The 22,800-nt window shown below is 42.3% G+C and overlaps 3 protein-coding genes across 4 annotated transcripts in view; all 3 read right to left on the bottom strand.

Moving 5' to 3' along the window:
* Nucleotides 1-1,380, bottom strand: part of rpa1 (replication protein A1) — a 31,323-nt gene extending 29,943 nt beyond the window's left edge. For both annotated transcript variants that reach the window (XM_078245918.1, XM_078245919.1), the window contains exons 1-3: nt 1,231-1,380; nt 760-807; nt 82-160 (exon numbers count right to left, since the gene is read on the bottom strand). In XM_078245918.1, coding sequence (XP_078102044.1) covers nt 82-160; nt 760-807; nt 1,231-1,260 — 157 coding nt within the window. In that variant the 5' untranslated portion in view covers nt 1,261-1,380. The remainder of the gene's footprint in view (nt 1-81; nt 161-759; nt 808-1,230) is intronic.
* Nucleotides 1,381-2,501: 1,121 nt separating this feature from the next.
* On the bottom strand, nt 2,502-7,112 carry serpinf2b (serpin peptidase inhibitor, clade F (alpha-2 antiplasmin, pigment epithelium derived factor), member 2b). The gene is made up of 9 exons (XM_078245917.1): nt 6,084-7,112; nt 5,391-5,459; nt 5,200-5,274; nt 4,505-4,754; nt 4,187-4,330; nt 3,833-4,021; nt 3,495-3,637; nt 3,150-3,354; nt 2,502-3,009 (listed from the first exon to the last, which is right to left on the bottom strand). The coding sequence occupies exons 2-9, from the start codon at nt 5,442-5,444 to the stop codon at nt 2,669-2,671; spliced, it is 1,401 nt and encodes a 466-aa protein (XP_078102043.1). The 5' UTR covers nt 5,445-5,459; nt 6,084-7,112; the 3' UTR covers nt 2,502-2,668.
* A 91-nt stretch (nt 7,113-7,203) lies between these two features.
* On the bottom strand, nt 7,204-22,405 carry wdr81 (WD repeat domain 81). The gene is made up of 12 exons (XM_078245915.1): nt 22,126-22,405; nt 20,853-21,351; nt 16,413-19,975; nt 16,221-16,328; nt 15,862-16,061; nt 15,551-15,732; nt 15,151-15,316; nt 14,659-14,824; nt 13,712-14,536; nt 13,417-13,562; nt 13,098-13,280; nt 7,204-8,614 (listed from the first exon to the last, which is right to left on the bottom strand). The coding sequence occupies exons 2-12, from the start codon at nt 21,212-21,214 to the stop codon at nt 8,288-8,290; spliced, it is 6,228 nt and encodes a 2,075-aa protein (XP_078102041.1). The 5' UTR covers nt 21,215-21,351; nt 22,126-22,405; the 3' UTR covers nt 7,204-8,287.
* Nucleotides 22,406-22,800: the final 395 nt, after the last annotated feature.

The following is a 22,800-nucleotide window of genomic DNA, read 5'->3' as shown; positions in this document are numbered from 1 at the left end:
TGTCTGTTAAGGATCCGAATCTGCTTTTTTTTTTTTTATTATGTACTCCGCTATGTATTTTAAAAAAACAAAAACACTTACAGGACAGTGTGTGCAGTCCATCGCTCATCATCACCCGAAAGCGAGGTAGACCGCTTCCTCCATCAATCTTGCGGATGTTCTTTAAAAAGGTGAGATACAAGTGAAACTGTTCAATAAAAACAAGGGTTGTCTTCCCAAATGTAACGTTTCTCTAATTGTCTGATTCTGTCATCCTATGACAGCATTCATTTTGTATAGTTTGATGTATGGTACATTCAAAGAAGGAACTGCATAATACATTGCCTATGTTAGTCCATTCGATTTCCTTTGTAAATAAAACGCTTCACTTTTTATACAGTGAGCCGCATTATGTTAGGACAGGATCTGTTTCCTGGAGTCTCCTGTTGTTAAATATGTGTAGTGGCACCCAGCCTTTAAGAGCTACTAACTAATAATATTGTAGTATTTTCAATTATAGGTTTTGTGTTTTGGTCTGAAAGGTAGTTTCAGAAGGTTTTCCACCCTGAAGATCCAGCTTTGGTTTGCAGAATGCTTTCTCAATCTGATTCAAACAGATGCAACTGTTGAGGAGACAAGGGGGATGTGTGCGTGTGCTGCCAATTTTAGCTCAATTGTTACCAAATACAGGAAAGGTTGATGATGGTGATATAGCTAGTTAGTGGTTAAACGGTAACGTTAAGAAAATATTGTGTGACATTAGTCTTTTTTGATACTCACCACCAACTGAAGCACTGCGTCGTTGCCACCGGTGCCATTTGATAGAGCCTGGAAACAAAGAGCTAGCTAGTTAATTAACGTTAACTGGTTAAGCCATTTGCTGTCAAGTTCTATATTCAACCATGTTAATGTTACAGGTGGAAACATTTCGAAAATTACTCTTTTCTCAAACATAACTCAACGTTATTATCTAACGTTAAACTTTATGTTCACTTTCTACTAACGTTATGTCTGACAACAGAGAGGTGGCTGCAATGTGTCTTCAGTTACGAACGTAAACAACATTGCTAATGTTACATTAAGTTAACGTTCATTAATTGCAGAAAGTAGCTCGGAGTGCAAACAAATGACTGCTAGCTAGCTTCTACAGCTAACGTTAAACAAAGACTGCACTTACAACTAACTTTGGCAGGTTTTCGTTTTGAAAATCATGTTTTAGCGTATTAGTTACACGGAAAAGAGTAGCCTTACCTCTATCGCACCCTCTGATAGCTTCGTCATGTCTGTAAGGAGTTGGTTTAGCTACAAAAAGACAACTTTACTGAAATGTACACTAACACAGCTAACTCTATGCTTCCACCACCACTGACAGTACTCGGTGGATTGTGTCACTGGCGCCAACGGCTTGGACAAACGCGCGAAGCGTCGTATGTGCTGTTCCGGTTCCGGTTTCCGTTCACAGATCTGTATTCAGTTTGCAGTTTGTCAGCCCCTTGAATCTATCGGCCTGGTAAACACTGTAAAACTGACCGGAGATCAGCTGCATAAATGTCAGCGCCAAACATAACGTGACGTCAGGCGCTTACTACGATGCGTTCACAGCCAGAGGAAATTAGGAAGTTCAGAATCCACTTTGGATGGCCGTACATTTTTAATGATTAACATTGGGTTAATAATTTTGAAATATGGTATAGTGGATGTCCTTTTATACGCTTATATACATCTAATGACCATTGACAAAATTAGTGAATGAGGAAATTATGCAAGAAGTAACCTTTCCCCTTAATTATTTCATCACAAACTCTTTCACTGTGGAAATAATAATTAACAATAACGTTACATGATATAAACAAAACGGCGGTGTAAAAACGTATTTACAAAAATGTAAGAAGTGACTGTAACTCCCATCTTTTGGTCAATCACTATGGCACCACTTTCAATCACTTTAGTCACAGAGATAAGGGAAAAACTGGTGGGCTAGGGCCACCAAATACCAGTTACAGTAGTTACTACAAAATGCATGAAAGGGTAACTCTACAACCACAAATCGCTGGCATTTGGATAAAAAAAAAGTGCCACGCATCTATGTTAACTTGCCACCAGCTCTCTACAAATGGCCTCCGTTTAATCTTTTCCCAGTTTCGTCAACGCATCAGTTTACCTTCACATTACAATAACAGTTCTTCATTCAAGAAGACAATAAAACGCATAACCTTAACATGTTGTGATTCAAATCAGTTATATTTATTAGGCCATTAGATGACATCTTTAAAAATAAATTAAAAAATTCAACTAGATTCAAAAAGGATGCAGTAATGCTGTGACATTGGCCTTACATTTTGATACTTTGGAAATGTAAAGTGTAATCAGTTAAAGATGAAGAAAGATTTTTACCATGGGTGTGAACCATTTGTTTTATCTAATATCCTGTATCTATTCCGAGTTGCTTGACCAGGACATGCCATCTAATGCAGGAAAACTGTAATATTTGTAAAGAAATATTAGTTTTTTTACATGGGATACTCAGTTCCTCAGTGTGTTTATTTTACAATAAAACAAAGTCATATATGAAGCATCTGTTTTCACACACACATTTTGATCCAGCTCTGTGATATTGTACATTTAATATGTACAGTCATAGAGATCTTGGTCTGGGTTTTCCCTGGGACAGCAGTGCAGGTATTAGTCCCTACTTAGGTGGGCCAACATGATTCTTATCAATTGGGAATACCACTTTATCTTTGCTCCCGAATTCTCCTCTCTGCAAGATAGGAGCTCCAGGATTTGGGTTGTTAATGACACCCATGAAAATTGGCACTTGAGTCATATCATCCATAAGGGCAAACAAGAAAGGTTGGCTGAGGTGGAAAACAGGGTTGGATGCCCGTGAGATGACCACAGTGGTGGCTGCAGCAGCCTCTGCCCCCTCCTCATTTATCTCCATGCAGGACTTATGCATCACACTGGAGACCAGCAGGGGGCCGTCTGCAATCCCAGCCAAGTTGGGACTGGAAAACATCCCTCCGAGGCCTAACAGAGCAGAGAGGATAGAGTCAATTCAAGGGACAAAATGTATATTATGTTAAAACATTTCATTGAGCAATATGAATTTGTATGTGTGGTGAAAATAACTACCATAACAAAGACCACAGAAAATTATGAGGTCTTACCCAATTTGGTAAAAACCTCCTGTAGGTCTTGAGCATACTCCAGTTTAAACTTGGGGACTTTAACTTGAACAGCCCTCTCCTTGGGCAGACGATGATACAAGTCGGAGATATTCAGCTTTGCGGAAAGTGAAGACACGTTCACCTGGCCGGACTGAGGCATAACCACCAACAAGCTCTTGGACTTCTGGAATGGAAATCTTGCTACCTGCACACGGAAGAAGAAATCGTGTTGTAATTAAACGGAGGTAATGCCAGGTATTTATGCATCTTTCCAAACTGTATGACAAGAGGCAAGTGTATTTTGGAGACAGTTATTAAAGCGTAAATGATGAAACAGTATTTTACCTGAGCCTCCAGTTCATTATCAGTTATTAAACTCAGGGGATGTTTGGCATCTTCCATCACTTCAACGTCAACCATGTGCTTGTCGTCAAGATAGAACACACCACGAGAGGAAAAGCGCGGGTCAAATCGAGCTTTCCACTCTCCTGTGGGTAACATGGGTCTCAGTTTTTAGCAGCAGCATAATTCAAACATAAAGTAGCTTATGAAAAAGGGAATCTTGCAAACACAGGAGATTTCATAGGTTATTTCCACTGGGATCTTGGGAAATGAGTATTCTCAGCATTTCCTTTTTTTTTTTTAGAAAATAGGCTAATTATATGAATATGATGACATTTCACCTTTGAAATGAACAGCATTAATGAGCATGAGGAGCAGATTGGGTGGTAAAGAAGACAGGAAGCCAGTCATCTTTCCTTTTGTTGCATTTTCTACCCAGTCATTTATCTGCTGCAGGCTCTCCAAGACTGCTGGTACTGAGTCATATAACCGCTGGGATTCACGGACAAAGTCTTGCTTTGGCTCAAACCCTGAAACACATATAAACACACACTCTGTCAGGCTCTATTACTCTTTAGGTCAGCACTAATAAATAAGAATATAAATTATAAGAAAATGAATGTTTCTGCCTGCAGGAGCTGTGTAGTCTTAACTTTTAGTAGAGTTAAAAATTATTTCCAGGGAAATATAATAACCTTGGTGCAGGAAAATACGTGTGGCAATTTGCAGGTCGCTGTTTCTGAGCTTCCCTAAGATACTATGCAGAGACTCGTGATAGCAGGAGAGAGTGTTTTTGTAGAGATGATACATCAGCAGCTTTTCTGTCTCATTTACTGCACCTGTAAAGAAGAAGGGTGCAATTATATGAGGAGAAGGATGACAGTCTCCAGACGACTATAAACTTGGGCAAGTTGCTGGCACAATTCAACAGAGGTGGTAATTGCACATACGTAGAGAACAAGCTGTATACAGGTACAATGTGTCACGCAAAAACTGCAGCAGGACATGCATACCTAAAGCCAGTTGGGAGAGTGCTAATGATATGCTCAAAGGAGATATGATGACGTTTGGCTGCTCTGGCGTTGTTTCCAGGTTCTGCAGAAGCTGCACACCGAGTTTCTGAATGGCCGCAGCGATGGCTTCCCTGCCCTTTACAGACAGACAAACTTCATCTTGTTCTTCCTCTGATGAGTTCCCATTGATTAGAGGTGCTTCTGGGGTATTTGTAGTTCCTGGTGGTACTGCACTTTCATTTTCTACTTTCTAAAGGCAGGAATAGGAGAAGATGTTAATGTTATGGCAACAAAAAAACAAACTCAACTTAACTGTGACCGTCAACATATTGAAGAACACCATACCCGAAGATTAGTTTAAGTAATTATATTCACATAAATTGACTACCGTAGATTTTGCCAAATCTATGGGAGTCTGGAGGTCTGGCTAAAAAGAACAAAATAGGGGATAAAGCCTGGGCCAACCCACAAAGAAACAAAGCTGTGAAAACTAGACTACTAGACCTCCATCCTCAAAAGAAATAAACACAACAGAAAGAAAGCAACAGGAACAGACACACTGATGCAAGGGCTGCTACAGTCTGACTGAGAGAGATACAAGGGCACATTTTCAAAAATGTGAAATGACCAGAAAACAGTAACACAACAATCACAATGTGCGGGGGGAAACTTCCAAACTGTATTTTGCCTCTAACCTCTCTGGGGTGGCTGGGCATCAAAGGAATGAGCGGCACCAAAGGGATTGAGTCATTTTCTGCCACCTCAGCATTCTGTTGAGAATAAAGATAGTATAAGACAACAATCTATACAAGTGTTATATAACCAGCAGAGATTATAAACATCTAGCATAATCTTAAAAGTGATTTATAAGGAGTTTCAGCTTTACAGTGACTCCTTGGCTGCAGAGACAGATCAACAGGAGTGTCAGACGAAGGTCCATGCCCTTAGAATGGAACTGTAAAAGAGAGAAATTACGCTGGCTGAAAAAAATGTGGCCTAGCTGGTCACGTTTATGAAACAAACACACCGCTTGTGTATACAACCTCTTAAAACACAACACTCTGTCCTTTTCTTTATAGTTTCTTAGCTGTATTGTATGCAGGTCTCAAACACTTTCGTTCTACTTAGTTGCCCTCTCTCTGAAAGGAAGCCAGATCATCTGGAAATTTGGGAGCCACACAAAATGTTTTGTAGGCCGTGCACCAAGATTTCCACACACTAAGTGCAAAGTGTGTGCTTTAAGCAGATATCCAGGCTGTCTTGAACCACATCCTAACATTGCAGATTTATTGTTCAATAATACACTGTTATAGGCTATGCACTTTGAGGGACAAAAAAAATCCACAAACAATTTTGAGTATCAGTGCATTATGGTGTCTACATTCTGTATTCAAATTAACTTTAAATGTCTGAAAGTAAAAAGAAAAAAGTCAAGTGTTAACTGTAGCGCCATAGCCCTTCTGCAGACCTTATACAAACATGAAATCACCATAAATAACTTTGTATTAAGCATATTCCACCAAGTCTTCAGATGTACAATAGTATCCCAATAAGTTTAATAAAATAAACGTGATCTTACCTTAAATTTAAATTAGAAAAAATAACTTGCTGTCCAGTCCAAAAAAGGAGCGACTAAGTGACTGTGGATGGCAGAATTCCTGAGAGTAAAGATTGGCGCCTGCTCAGCAAACAGTTAAACATCAACTTACATTGATTGGGGCCTCATTTAAGCCACTATTTGTTTGTAAATGTGGCTACTGAGACAATTTCAGGGTTAAAAATGCTTAGCTACTTTGCATATGAATGGGCATGTGATAATATCATGACGCAACGAAGTCTTTGACAGAAAACATGACAGATTAATTGCAAAATTGTGGTTAATCAAACTTTGTGTGGGTAAACAAACACAGCTTGCCGACACCGGAGTTACACATCTGATGTCAGAGAACACAAGCCCACACTCCTACACTGTCAAAAAAGAACCCTGGCTTTGATTTATTACCAACTTCAAAGAAAAGACGTGATCATTCTGCAAAGTCTAGAAACTGTGGTTTTATGTTGTGATCTATAAATACTGTAGAGAGGGAAAGAAATTACAAAAGAAAAAAAAAATGTCAGTGTATTTGGTCACATTTCACCACTAAGCTAACGTGATATCTGCTGGATCACATGACAGCCGTGTGCAAACACAAGAGGGGACTTTGTCCAATCTGAGCTCTAGTGAAGCAGCCAAGATCAGGAGGCAAAGCTGGAAGTCAGGATGAATCCAGGTGAATCACACAGAACTGAAACACAAACAACAAAACAAGGAAGAATGTTTTTATTAATCCAGTTAATAAGCGTTAAAGGACTTTCCTTAAAAATGTTCAGAGATAGTGGAACAATCGTAACCAATTGCAACTACAAATTTTCTTTTCAAAAACAAAGTTTTGTTGTTTTATGATTATTGAGTTTTCACTCCTGGTTTACAAAAAACACAAAATATCAAAAAGGTGTAATACACTTGTCAGAGCATTTTGAGCTTTGGGCAAATAATTAGAAAAGTAGGCAAACTGTGTTTTACAACATGACTGATAAAATCATACAAAAAGGGAGAGTTTTGATTGTTGGATGCTATTGGGCTGTGAAAACTTTGACCGAGGCATTAAGAGTTTTGTGGGAATCTCTACTGTATATTCATTTGCATTACACAATAAAGAGCAAGTTAAACCACATTTTTTATTGACCTTTTTTTCTCTCTCAACATATTCATATGCAGTTACATACAAATGTTAAAATACAAAACTGTTTATCTTGGCATTGACTGTTCCAATGTTAGCTTTTGTCGACAGAAATTAGAGAGTGGTGAGTCTAACAACTGGCATACCCAGTCAAAGTGGCACCTGCCTAGATACACCACCCGTGTAATGTTGCTACAGGTTCTGACTGCTAAATCAAGAATTTCTAAACACGGTTTAAAAATCCCAAAGCAACTTCAAGTAATGCATTAGTGGATAAAAACATTCAGTATTTAAAATCTGAGTGAGAATCTAAAGGTTACAATTCGGGCCATACTTCTGCAGTAGAATAAAGGCTGTGCATCAGTAATTGACTTTTAAATGCGACGACATCGGAAGCGTCTCCACTCTGAGAAGACGCACCGGAACAGCGGGTGTACTTCTATTGTTCATGATGTATAAACAATCTACTGTGAAACAACTCTTATGAAACACGGAGTTAACACTAACACAAACAAATTATTTGATCTACAAATACTGCATAGTTTAATCAGTGCATTTGCATACGCATGTATTCTAACATCGAGGGAAATAAAAGTTGAGGTCAATGGTTTTTTGGTGTTGTTATGCATCTATTTGGAAAGCGTAAACACTACATAAGAACCAGGTTTGGTTCCACCTTTCCTGAGCATGTCGTCTCATTCATTCTTTTGAACAGAATAACTGACCTAGTCAAAAGAATAAATGACCTAGTCAAGATAGGAATTCCCCATTATATACTATCTATAGGCTTTTAAAAAAACATGGGATTTACTGTACATGATGAATGTTAACTGCGTGGCATTTTCTGTTCATCAAATTCCGTGCCAACAGCCAGAGTGGCAAGATTCGGCAAAAAGCTTATGCGATGCCTTTACTTGTGCTGCTTCATTCAAAAAGCAATTTAGAGTGACTGCCCTAGCAGTACACCTCAAGCCCAGGATAGGGGACAGCGAGAGCTCAGACACCTGGTGTCTTCAGGAATAAGGTAAGAGTGTTTAGCATAGCTGGGAGCCATTGATTTCCCCTAAGCTAGTAACCGGATGGCCCCGTTCTCAGAGCCCAGCAGCAGAAGCCTCTTGGTGGGCAGGACCGCCAGGCTGGTCAGAGTGCCGCGGAAGTTCTCCGAGCTCAGCTTTGTGCTGCTAACTGGGCTCAGGGAGATATCTGCCATGGAGTACACCCCGATCTTGTTCGCCACTGTTCCGGTCACAATCTCCGAGCCGTAAAGGTCAAAGGCGTGGATGGGGTCGGACTGCGACTTGTACTGGCGAAGAGGCTTGTGCTCCAAATCTTTCCACACAGCGAGCGTGTAGTCAGTGGAGGAGCTGATGACCAAGTTTCCTTCTGCAGCCTGAAAAGTAAAACACAAGAAAGGAAGTCACCGACTGCTGATGTCATATACCAGTAAACTCTGCCAGTCTCCAACACCCTTTTTTCAAGATTAAAGCTTTAGTGCGTAACTTTTTGATATTAATGAACGTCCGTTACATTCAAGCCATTGTCAAATGAGTTGCTACAAAGCTAATTAAAACTATCAGCTCCACACAACTCTCTCTGTATTTCTCAGTATGGCTATGCTCAGAAGATTGTGGCGTCCGGCGACTTTCGTGCGCAGAAACTTGCGAGTGAAGAGAATGAGCTCTTCTGAAGAGTCCATCATGTTTTTTTAATCCTCAGTGTCCTCCTTGGCTACTATCACGGAAGGGTTGTATCATGTGGACACGCCAACAGTTTTGTTGTCATTACTTAGAATTCCTCATGGAGGGGGGGACAGAAACTACGCACTATAGCTTTAAATACTACTAAGTATCGTGAAACAAAGCTTGACTGAGGATTTGATCTGCGACTTTGCAAAGAAAAAGACAAGAAAAAAGAAATTCTAAAAGGTAAGCGCCATTATGCTATCTGTAAATTGAGTGGGCTAATATAATCTGTTGTGACCGTGTGACCAGATAATGTACATATTTTGTTTTGTTTATTGAAATTCCATGCATATCAGACATGTATTGCATCATTATTTTGTGATGCTGCTATAGGCCTGTGTGAGACTTAGATGTCAAGTATAACATGCAGTACATGTTGGCTTTTGCAGTTTGTGAAGTTGCCAGCTGACTTAGTGACTGTTATTTTGCAACCTGCACTCAGTCGTGTTGTGTGATGGCATTGTTGTATCTTTAGTCAATCACGTTTCAGAATTACTATTGTGCTTTCTGCTTGGGTGATTAATACTATATCGCCATAGTCTTGAGTCATACAATGCTTTCGTACGATTTAATTCATTGTAACGTTGTCTTGTGATGTGAGTCAGATGGCAGTACTTGGTTTATTGAACTGGAAAGGCATACTTGATGCCTGCTCAGCTGGACTAGTCATTCATCTTTTGACCAATAGTGATTTGGCATGTCAAATCACACACCTGGTGGGCCTTAGTATCTTCTATATTGTATGTTCTATCAGCTGCCTGCAGTTTACTGGTTGTCAACAGATTTTTTTATCGCCTCCTTTGGAGGGCGTGGGTGTTATGGGGTGGAGGGGGGCCCATGAGCTTCAGTGCCCAGGGGCCCCTGGGGATACTAATCCGGCCTTGCATATTGTCTTCAGTTACTGACACTCTAAAGCACATAGCTTGGAATTTAATGAAACATAATAAAAACCTGTAGTGTTCTTGTACCCACAAACTTAGAACCTTTAGTTGGGATTAATTACAATTTGTTTGATAATCTTTATTTACTACAAATACTTTTTCCTTTTTTTTTTTTCCTTCTTCAAATAAGATAATAAACAGAGTTTGTTTTTAATTACCCAGCTTAATATGAAAACAGCCACTGGTTGCTACACGTAAGAATTACGGGGGAAGTCGGAGTAATATGAATGTGCCAATGGGAACCACTGTGGTCTTTCTAATGAGTAACCTGTGTCCATATTTGCCTAAACTTGTGCCTTTAAAACTAGAGAGACAATCCTTGACCTAATTTGGGGTTAAATAAAGTTTGCTCATCCTTGCGTACTGTTGACAACAGACTTGCTGGGTACAACTTTCACCATCTCTGCACCGCTTAGTATAGCTCAACCACTACCATTGGGGAATGTCAAAAGAAAAAGTCGCTTGGCAGAACGTCTTCTTGAATATTTATCACATGCCTAATGAAGAGTACAGCCACACCTTCTGGCTCAAGTATGTGATGTGGTCAAAGAATACAGTAACAGGCTCTTACAACTATTGTCTTGCATTTTTGGGGGGACAGTACTCATGTCATGCAATAGCTCAGGTGTTTTACATATATGAAACTAAATTAAGACTAAATTAACACTACAGGCTGAATGCACCTTAAACAGAAATATTCCTCTTCTTGCAAACTTTGTGCATTTAATAAAAAGCTTGTTTTAATTTTTATCAGGGGGCGGCAATGTGTATCAACGATACCCCTTTTACACCAAGATCTCTCAACCTGAATCAAAAGCAGGTCACTAATCAACGTAAAATGATCCTATAACTCATGTAGGCAATCCACCAGGTGTCATGGTCAGACATACGGATGTAATGTGGGCCGCTCAGAGTCAACACAAGTGAAAAGTGATTAACTGGCTGACATTATGTGGGTTGTGACTTCCACAGCTGTTTCAACTAAAAGTTCCCACTGTTTACCAGGAAGCCTGATAGTAATCTACTATCCACCAGATTCGGATGCTGTTTTTGATGCACCTTAACATCGACTAACAACAAATAAACAGAAAGATATGATCTTCCTAACAGTAAAAGCCTACTGTATAGGCCGGTTATCAGTGATGTAGTACTCAAGATCAGTCTTGGTCTTTTTGAAGGTCTGTATGGACCAAATTTTTACTCTGTCTTGTGTCTCAGATAAAGAGGACTCAGGATTTATTTCAAGACCGGTCATGACCACAACTGCAGAGATATCACTCAATTGCCTGTGCGTTGTCTGATTTATGTGTTAACATCATCACTGTGATTGGATGCAACCAATAGCTTGACTCATTTCTAATTTAAATTTGTTACTGTTAGTCCCCTCTCCCCGACCCCCTTAACACACACTCAGTTTTCTGTGGGTGTTTTTTTATGGGAATGCGGATCTTTCCGATCAATTTGAGGAGTGCCTATGGTTATCATTTTCCACATTTTATTGTGCCATGCAGTGTGGGACCCGCACTGGTCTGGTTTTGGTCTAGACTGTCTCGCCCTGCCTTGGTCTTGGTCTTGACTTGGTCTCAACCCCTCAAAGTCTCGGTCTCGATACACTCTGGTCTCGATACACTCTGGTCTTGGCGATGACTTGGTCTTGGTTTAGGTGTTCTTGACTACAACACTGCCTGTTCCATTTGACGATATACCGATCATCCAAGCCCTCCCAAACCATACAACCCTTCTATTATTTGAGAATTTATACCATGCTTACAACTCAAAGTAATGGAGTGATGTTGGAAAAAATGGTCCACTTGTTTTTAACTACAATTTATCTGACAGAACACAAAGTTTGACTACAGCATAGTGGGCAACTACCCATTTATTTGACACACTGCATGAGCTGCGTCCCCCCCGCCCACGTCTTGAGTCAACAATTTGACCGTTAATCCCACACATCAGCCGGTATTAGGAAACATGTAAAATACTGGTGCGTGGTATAACAAGGGTTCAAGTAAGTGTTTGGCCACCATTTGATTGAGGTATCATTTTCTATAGCAAAAAAAGCGAGGCATGTGCCACTGTCACAGGCATGTTAGTATTCAGCCACTCTGAGTTTTTCACATTTTCTTACTCCCTTCTTCTCTGAAGTCTGCTACGCATCCAACAGTGGTTTTAATACATAGCCTAACCAACCACCTAATTGTCTATACCAGGGGTCAACGTTTTTTAAGCCAAGGACCTCTTAACTGAGAGAGAGATGGAGCAGGGACCCCCTACTACATATATTGTATAAAATTAAGTTGTTAAACTGGGCCTACAATAACGTGTAGGGTGGCCTAAAGCCTTTATACATAGCTTTTTAGTGCATAGAATACTAAGCTATCAAAATAATAATTGTTGGCATGATTTTATAAATAATATTTAAATTCTCAACATAAATGAGGCACAGTGAATCCTTTGGGATTAACTGTATCTCTGGATGGCTACCTTAGTGAGAGAGTTACCTACAGGCAAGTAAGCCCATCATCAGTGGGAATTTATATTTGCTAATAATATGTTGGATTCATGTAAAGACTTTTTAATTTTTGAAAAAACAACAAAACAAAAAATAACAATAATTTGGAGGCCCCCCTGCAGTGACTCTGAGGACCCCCTGTTGAAGATCTCTGGTCTATACTATTCTAAACACTCATTTACTTATGCATTCAACAAATATATTGAGATTAATATAATTACCCCAGTTAGCAATTGTTATAATTTGAAAACATGAAAAACATTTGCCTAATGTTCCCAAATAGTTGAAATAACTAATTTCAAATTAATCCTGTAAGAGATGCACTTTAGGGGTGCCCTGCTCCCTACAGGTTTGTCCATGTAGTTGCAACGTCCAAGGTTCAAGCCTAGCCAGGAACCTCTAGTTGCATTCCTTGTCTCCTCTTTAAATAAAAGGCAAAGACGCCCCTCAAAAAACAAAAGAAATGCACTTGTTCATTGCAACTATTGTTGTCAACAGTCAAACCATGGAATCTGTTTTACTGTCAATGGTAGAACATTTTCCAGTAGTCCACTGACCAAATTTATTGAAGACCACTGACTACTGATTAAGATCTTACACGGAAGCAGCACTATTTAGTTATACAGGCACACACGCGCACACGCACACACACACACACACACACACACAAAATACCTTCATTTGGAGGATATCTCCCTCATGAGCCGGCCAGCCCTTCAGAATAAGCCCTGTGCGTGCGTCTAGCAGAACAATGAAGCCGGATGAGAAACCCGCAGCCACAGTACGCCCTGAAGGGCTCACTGCCAGGTAGCGGATGAGCCCAGCACTCACATTGTTATATGCCAGACGAAATTCATGCTGGGGACACAGGGGAATTGGTCACCGTCAAGTCTGAAATAACTATAGTGGAGAAGTGCAAAAGGTGCTACCATTTTGAAAATATAATTGGGGAATATTGTATGGCAGAATGAGCTTGCTAAGTGTAACCTGCTACCTGCAATCCAGGTTTGCGAGGGTCGATGAAGCGGAGAATAGAATCTGCACTGCCAAACACAACACTGCAGTGTGGTGCTGGCATGGTGGTGACAGCTGTAATGGGATTCTTCCCATCCACGGCTTCATACGAGCGGATCTGCTTGCCTAAGGACAACAGATCGAGTGTAGTTATATAGAATAGTACAGTTATTATTTTCATTCCATTTGAGTCTCATGTCCTCATGAAAAAAAATGCATGATACATTTTAGATGCGCAGTTCTAATAATGACCAGAAATGCATTGTCTCTCTTACCTGTATACTGGTCCCACAGGTGCACATTACCATCACAGCTGACTACGTCCTGTGAAGCCTCTAGCTGTCCAACATAAAAGATTGACTTTCGATGGTCAGTATACGTCAGCCTAGGCTCCACCTCCTGTGTTCCATCACCATGGTTATAGAGAGGCCAAAGCTTCACAGTCTTGTCTTTACTACCAGAGAGGAAGTAATCCTCTCCTGCCAGCGGTGCCAAACACTTTGTGGTGCCTGAGTGGCCCAGGAAGCTCTGCAGTCGGATCTGGTGGAAGTGAAAATGTGGATCCTGCTGGTTGAGGCCAATCTCATACTGCCAGTAGGCCAGCCAGTTGCCCTGCAGGGAACGGCCACTGCGAGGGAGCTCCTGCTTCAGGACACTGTCCTCTGGGGTGGGGCCTGTCACCCAGGAGGAGAACGAAGCTGTGCCTACTGACGGAGTGGTGAAGGTGGAGGCAGTGGTGATAATGGGGGTGGTATGGCTGGAGCGTCCCCAAGAGTTTGCCAAGCCCAGGGTCGGGCTACCATCATAATCAGTGTCCCGGGACACTTGGATGCGGTTTCCTACCAGGTGGCTCCCAAACGTGCCTGACTCAGGAAGGGAGTCTCCTAGCAAGGTGGAGCTTGTCGAGGGTGCAGGGAATGGGCTGCAACCCACACGTCTGCCCAAACCAGAGAGACCCATGGAAGTAGGAGGTAACTCCACCCTTGATGCTTGTGTGAGGTTCGTCTCTGTACTCCCCTGACGCAAACTCTGATGGTAGGACTGGGCCAACTGCCAGACCAGCTCGTAGTTGGGAACCAGCTTCCGAATAGCCATGTCACCTACAGAAATCACAATACAGCACTGATTTTTACCACTGAATTGTAAAAATATATTTGATTTTAGCAGAGTATACTGCCTTCTTCCTGCTGGATAGGGCATTTTGAGTTTGGCAGTTTCCTACCAATGAGGCAGTAGAAGGGGATGTATGAGGCATGGGCCATCTCAGGGTTAAATACAGTCTGTAGCTCCTCCAATACCCCCAACTCATATGTCACATTCGACTCTTCGGGTGTGAAGACGTCCACAACCGTGACTTCTCCCACAACTCTGCGAGGAGCACTGTCCAGCTACAGTGTATAAGAGACAGTCAACACGTGTGTATTTCCAATTCCATTCTCAAAAGACATAGGTGTAACTACATGAAGAAAATTCAAAATTATCTGACGCAACAAGAAAAACCATCCTGCCATGCTCACAAATGCAAGTACTCTTTCAGTTGCTCTGTCTGTCAGACAGTTTGTATTCCAAGTTTCTGCCTCGTTTTTATTTTCATCTGGCTTTCTGTCATCCGTTTTTGTAAAGCTCTTTGTGACAGATCTGCTTGTTGAAAGCATTCTAGAAATAAACTGACAACACACTTGTCAGTCTTCATGTGTTATGTGTGTGTGAATACCTGGGGCTGCAGAGAATGCAGCAGAGAGAAAACAGCAAAGAACCGACGCAGAGTGTCAGCCATATGCTGTTGCACCATCTCCCTCCCGATGCGCAGACAGATGAGAGCCATCAGGCTGAGTGTCTTGAGACAGACGGCAGTGCGTGTCTGCACCCCGCTGGGGAACCTGAGTACAGCAGAATGGGTACAACCAAGCAGAGGATGAATGACAGATGTATTGTAGCAGGTTTTCTGATTATACTTCAGACAGTTCACTTAATAAAAAGAAAATCAATGTTTGCAATATTTTACAATGATATTACTAGTTGACATGCTGTGTTCAAATAATTATGCACCATCATAAGTTATTTCCCTTAACATACATCTAGAGTATTTGCGTCATTATATGTGTGTTATTTACCCCATACGGGGAGTGGTGAGCAAGTCCAGTAGTGGCAGTAGCACATCCTGGTTGATCTTCATAAGCATGTCCATTAGAGTGGTATCAGAGAGAAAGACAATGATCTTCTGTGTAAGTGCAACAGCTCCAAGCAGACTTGCCTCCTTACGCGTGTTAAGACGCTGCGAAGAAGGTGGAGAAACCTGGAAACAAACATATTTGTGAAATGAAAGAACATTTGGTACATATTTCATTTTTCCACAAAACAGCAATTCAGCTTAAAAGGCCAAAGGAGGTTTTACAGTCTGTGTGCTAGTGTACATTCGCCTTACCAGATATCCTATATAAGGCAGGTACTGGTAAGTGAGTACAGGCTCCCCATAAAGTTGAGCTATGTAGATGAGACAGTCCAACACAGGCCCTGCTGTCTGGTCACCAAGAACAGGTTTCTTCTCATAAACACTGCCCATTCCCACACTCTCCAGACTGCTCTCCTCAGATGCAACGGTCACAAACTGGTGTTTCTCAAGCCCTACAGGCAGAGAACATGAGGAGGAAAAGGGGTGAAGAAAACACGAGCAGTAACACATGACACCACTTTGAAATACAAAAATGGTTTGCTCAATGTTGCAAAAATATAAATCATGTATACATGAGGCAATTAAAGATTTTATGTTATACAGTTACGTACCAATGTAACAATTTGTGAGCAATCGCAGCAAATTTCTGGCCACGTATCGAGCCGTGACTGTTGGTCCAAGCTTTGCAGACAGCCACCGAACTGTTTTGCAAACTGTGTCTGTGTGTGGAGTAGACATGATTAAAATCATTAGACATTATCAGTTAATAAACAAATTTACATAAACCTCAATCATTCACTCACCTAAAAGAATCTTTTGCTCTTTCTCCCGAGACTCTTCTGATGGATCATGGTCATCCTCTTCCTGCTCTCCCACAATGCCTTTATCAGTATCTTCCAGTGCCATTCCATTCATAAACTCACCCTCCAGAGTGGCAACTGTAGTGCCTGAAGCGTCTGTGCAGCCAGAGAGCTCCAGGTTGGCAATATTAGGGTCGTCTGTCCCCTCTTTACCCTCATTAGTCTCGGTCACCTCTTCTTCCTCCAGCTCTCCTCCCTCCTCTCCCTCACTAGCGTGTTTCAGGTCCTGGCTGCTATCAGCTGATTTGAGACTGGCTCGATCCCGCATTGAGTCTCCATCACCCAGTGAAAGCTCACTTGTGCTGCTTTTGTCACTTAGTTTCCCCACACTTAGAGACTCCTGGTCTTGATCCTTGGCTGCAGAGTTCTGGCTCTGCTGTTTCCCAGCAGCCACCCCTGCTCCACCGTTGACATAGAACTCATTCTGAAAGTCCTCTGCCTCTGAGAGAAAAACCTGGTCATTGAGACTGATGCCAGAGGAGTAATCGACCATCCCAGACTCCCCCACCACGCCGACTCCTCCACTGGCACCACCGCCACCTCCCATTTTCCCGCTAACAGATCCAGAAGATGGCTGCACCTCGCCACATTGATAGTCTTCTTCCTCTTCTAGATTACATGTGCCACTCCTCAACCCTTTGCCAGCTTCCCCGCCCGAGCCTGAGATGCAGCTTTCAAAGCCAGTGATGACCTGCAGCACGTGGGGGAGCAGGCTGGACAGAAAGGCCTGTAGGCCGAGCCTCACAATAAGCTGCAGAATGAAACAGTCAGTGTAGAGATAGAAACGTCCCCGTAGGCAGTGAGGGTTTTCATAAACGTTGATCAGTGGCTTCAGTAGGTACTTGTTTGCATTTCTGGGACCCAGTACTCTAGAGATGGGCTCGAAAAGGTACCAAGTAGCATAGACAGCAGTGGACTCGTCAAGCATGAGGGCTAGAATGAAGGGCAAGAGAATTTCAAGACCCTCAGCTGTGATGTTACCCCGCAACAGTGTCTCAAGCTGCTGCCACAAGTTAAAGACAACATCTCTTCCTTGAAGACTACATGAGGTATCCATCTTGGCATGGTAGGAAAAGATGAAATTATGAAGTGCTGCAAAATAGGAAGGGAAAGGAAAGGGGGTGATGATTGAGTTCAATAATTGGCAGGGGTTTGGGGGAGGGAGACCATCGCAGATGGGTTCATATTTGAAAAGAAGTGGATGTGGGCAATCTGGTACTTCTTTCTGTGTTATTCCAGAGTGCTTCTCTATTAGAAGCAGTGTCTCAACAGCATGATGCAAAGACAGTGGCACATCACGGAGGCTGGCACAACATAGCTTCATTACAGCTTGGAAACGCTGTCTCAGGGGGGTGCCTGGTTTCAGTCCTCTCAGTTTAGAGGAGTGGAATATCTCAGCGATGAGAACACCAAGGGCCTGCATGTCTCTTTGGTAGAGCTGTGTAAGAGAGGGTAGAGATTCAATTATGACACCATCGTTCATGCAGTCAGTAGATCCTGCAGGATGCCATACTTCAGCGTGCAGACTCTTTACCAGGAAGTTATTCAACTTCTCCAGCTCTTCCAATGGCTGCAATGGGTTGAAGCCTTCAGGGAGGACGATCTTGATATCCTCTGCATTGGTGGCAGTAACACTACCCTCCCCGTGTTTTTTGGTTGTTGACCCACCTCTTTGTAACATGGCACTGCGTAAACCAGGGCCTAAGCCGCTTGTGAAATCACCAGGGAATGAACTCGGGGACTGAGATACATTAAGTGCTGTGTGCTCTCCTCCTATCTTTCCTCCAGCCGTACTGATGTTTGGCATTGGCACAGAGCAGGGCACAGAACTGGCTAAGCCAGCAGATGCTAATGAGTCCAGAGCTTCCATACCTTGTTCAAGCTCTTCTTCTCTGTCTACCATGGTCCAGCCACTGGACTCACACCCTGTAGACTCTGGTACCATTTCATCCACAGTGTCAGCCCCACTGTCAATTTGAGGGATGTGTAGAGAAGGCACATTAAGAGCAGCAAGGCCAAGGAGAGGAGGTTCTGCTGGGGCGTACTGGGAAGGAGATAAGCGTGGTGGATGGGGCTGGTCAAACAGCTGAACTACACCATAGGTAGTAAGATTGGTGTGGTTGTCCACCAGGTGGAGGCACACGTTCTTGGCCTTGACAGCTTCTTTACCAGACAGCTTATAGCCAAATGTGAGATCTATCCAGTGATGCAAGTGCTGGGACACTTCTCTGCTCTCCAGAAGGTGCCGATGGACCTCAATAAATTCCTCACACGACTTGCACCAGGAAGGCACATCCAGGTCTGGCATATCGGGGTGGATTGAGCGGAAAATGGAGGGATCTGTGTAGAACTCTGGAATGCATTCATCAGGGGTCCAGCTCTGCATGCGCTCCATACTGGCTGGGTATTCGTTCGGCTCCCACTGGGATCTAACATGGCTGCACAACACTGACTTGGGTGTCTGTCGAGCTTTGTAGACATAGTAGGTAATGTCTGAGAGCACATCAGATATGTGGTGAGGTACATGGAGATGGTCAGACTGTCCAGCACCGCCGGCACCTACAGAGCCACCATGGTCTCCACCTACACCGCTACCACCAACCCCATTACCGACTGCAGCAGCCAAAGCCTCTTTGGTCATCTCATATGTGAAGTCCAGCTGCTTATCCCCTTTGTTCAGCCTGAACTTTGACCTCCTGAGGTCTCGGAATTTTCCAAATGGCACAGTAAAATCAACCACCCAAGGCAGTACTGGGTGATAATTAGGGTCTCCTTCTCGCCGTCCTGCTAACCTGTTGAGTTCCATCACGTAGCGGAAGTTACTGACTCGTCCATGGACCCAGTCCAGAACCAACTTCTTAAGCTCATCAAAGCAGTCTTTGCAAAGTATTTTGTTCTCTTGGCTCACACATGAATTGTTCCTTGGCAGGACACGTTTTGGCACTTGTCTGCCTGTAACATCGCTGTTTGCATCCCATTCCGTCCCCAGTTCCTCATAATGGGATAGGTTGAGCTTGAGGCGGCTGCAGAGCTGCTCATCTACAGCTACATCCTGCAGGGAGAGCTCTCCACAAGACAGACCTGCTGCATGACATCCCTGCATAGCTATCAGTAACTGGTAGAGAATGAACAACACTTTGGCATGGCTGTTAGCAAGCTTGGCTGGGCTGAAGGAGACAATATCATGGAGTGAATACTGAGTATAAGGTAGAATCACGTAGAGCATTTCTGCTGTCTCCAGCAGACATTCTGCAGGCAGAACATTAGGACACAGATGGTCTGACTGGGACTTGGAAGAGCAAGATGAACTGGTTGGCAAGTAGTTTTCTTTCTCCTTCTCTCTGGCTGGAGAAAGGGATGGTGACACTCTGTCAGATGAGATGAAGGTGGAATTGAAGAGCTTCTGTAAAGCATTACGCACTGCATCTACAGCTGCAACATGCATCTGCTCATTGGCTCCAGCATATGCCTGCACAAGTTTGTAATGAGCATCATGCCACAGATTCCTGAAAAAGAGAGAAAAGACATAGTTGAATTATTGCTATCTCAAACATGTTAGATATTTATACTCGTACATAAATCTCACACTTGTGAACTTTAAATTCACTGCAAACAAGACATTTAATGGACATCTAGCCCGAGAATTCAATTAGTTAAGTTAAGAAGATAGTTAATGATAGTTTGACTTTCTGACTATGGGAACCTTCCAAAAGCTACAAGCAAGAGTGAACTGCCTAATATTATAAGAGTGCAGTATTGAGCGATCCCACTAACCGTGAATTAGATACCCTGTCTTAACCATAGAAGGTAGCTATGTAATTGAAAAAAAGCTAATTTGTACACAAACTCTAAAGCAATACACAAAGGCAAGTCCGTTTTAAGTGAAGTTCTAGGTACCCTGATTTTAGGGTTGCAACTTACAATTATTTTCATTACAGATTAATCTAACCGTTATTTTTGTATCAATCATTTACTTTATAAAATGTCCAAAAGTAGTAAAAATTGCCTAAAGACTGTAAATTGATACATTTTATCTCAATATAAAATGTACAAAAGCAGTAAAGCAGCATGTTTGTTGGATAAATGAATTTTACAAGCAATCCTTTTTAAACATTGTTGCAGATTAAAGATCTGTTGATCAACTTAACGATTAATCAATTAATTGTTTCAGCTCTACCTAAAACTGTCGCAGAAAAGCTTTTTTTAAGCTCTTTGTATGAGAGCAATTAATGTTCACAAATAACAGTCAATTGACATGGGAATGACATGGTCTTTAAAAAGGATATTTTTTTCATTTGAATGAGTTTTACCACAGACATAAGGTGACATGTATAGCCACATGAGACTATATATAAAAACAGAATATCAAAGTTTATATAGTACCTGACATTATGTTGCGACACACACTGCATGGTTTTGACATAAGAATCCTGTGACATGAATTCCATTTGTTGATGACATGGGTCTCTGGACAATCTGTAGCTCAGCTTGCTTTTCCTCAGACCCTGAATGCAGACTCGTGTCCAGCCAGGAGGCAACTTTGCCTGGGAACACTGAAGGTAGGTGCGAATTTCTGCCTCACTGATGCTGTCAAAGCGGGCACAGCGCATGATCCTCCTCTCCCTCAGGCCCAACACCCAGCGCGTTGGAACAAGGGCTATGACTTCCCTGGGACGGGGACCTGGTCCTTGCTGCCGCCGGTCAACCCCCAAGTCTTTCTCAACTGTATGCATCAGCCAATCCATGGTGAGTCTCCAATGCTTGTTAAGAGTCGCACAATGTCCTGCCACTTATGCCTTGCTGTCTTCCACAAGGACGTCTTTCAGACATTCATGGAGGAAGAAATCACGGTCATCAAAGGCAGACCTAATCTCCTCTTCCTCTGAGGAAATCATTGAAAAGCATAAATGCATAATTAGATAAGCTTCTTTCGTAGTTAATTAACAGTAATGTTGTTGTGATGGGAGAATGTTTGAAGAGGAGAAAAGCAGGTTGCTGCAATGAAGGAGTCATGTGATGTTGGTGAATGCACACGAGTACTTGTCCTTAAAGTCCCTGAAGTTTGAGCTCAACTCTGCTCACATTACTGCTTCCGCCCCATCAGCACATTTGCTCTATTTGGTGGCAAGTTTACTAAAAAGTCTCAAGTTAAGTGATTTAAACAGTAACTTTCCCACAAGCAAATTATTACTCACTGGCTTACTAAATGTACAACTCACTTTACGACAAGTTCCCAAGACGGTAATACAGTACAAGTAGTTCAAAGTTTGAATTATAATGTTAGCTAGGCTGCTAACTTAAGCTGTCTGGAATAGATAGCTAACATCAAAAACGCAACCGAGACTATAAAAACTGCTAGCTTAAATACGACAAGTGTAAATGTTATGACAACGTCTTTCACGTTATAGGCCTAGCTACTTATCGGAACGGAGAAAGTGAGTTGGGAGTTTAAGAAGACTATTGGGGAAGTAACGTCAACTTGACAGTTAGCTAGCTTATCGAAGTGGCTAACGTTACGATACCTCACTCAAGCAAGCAGAAAGCCCTCATATAGTTACTAGCAACACGGACACAAAGCGAAACGGAAGCAGCCATACTGGTTAAACTCCACTGTAATTACAGAAAAACAGCGCTCACTGTTTAGTATTTTGCTTACCTCTCACCACTTGTAGCAGTTGACAGCTAGCTAGCCTTAAGCTAACGGTGCACCACCGGTGTCACGCATGATGAGTTTGTAACGTTACTACAGTAACTATATAAAACGAAGACATACAGCGGGGCCACATTTGCTCCCTCCCTATTTCTAAAGTTTACTGATGCATGTCAGTAGACAGACGACAGTCAGTCAGCCGATGTTGTTTTGTTCTGTGCTAGTTGTTGGAGCCATGTTTAAGAAGAGACACCTCACGTGACACAATACACAACACCAGCCCCATCTCATGTGACTACTGCTGCCCTTCTTCTTTGAGTTTAACGGCAGCTGGCATCCTTATTAGTATTGCATTACTGCCATCTTCTGGAGTTATTGAACTCCTACAGTGTCCGGTTTGGCAGATGTTTCCCATCAGCCCTGTTATTCGTATGGTTCTTTTCTCCCATGGAAGCTGAAACAACAGCAGATGGTTGTTTGATATCAGTGGGTGAGGGGTGTAAATGTAGGCTCAAACCTGTAACACCCATTCAGATTCACCATTCGGATGTGTTATAGGACCACTCCACACAGACACACAGTTGTTGGCTGAGAACTTGTTTTTCAGCTTTTCAGAGTATATTTCTCTTTGTTACTTAGATGTCTCACTTCAGTGCGTCGCTGGCCTGTACCCACTTCTGT

The sequence above is a fragment of the Sander vitreus genome, chromosome 3 (genome assembly GCF_031162955.1).
Source record: "Sander vitreus isolate 19-12246 chromosome 3, sanVit1, whole genome shotgun sequence".
Lineage (NCBI taxonomy): Eukaryota > Metazoa > Chordata > Actinopteri > Perciformes > Percidae > Sander > Sander vitreus.
Note: the sequence above shows the minus strand (reverse complement) of the source record. Positions and strands in the feature narration are given on the sequence as shown.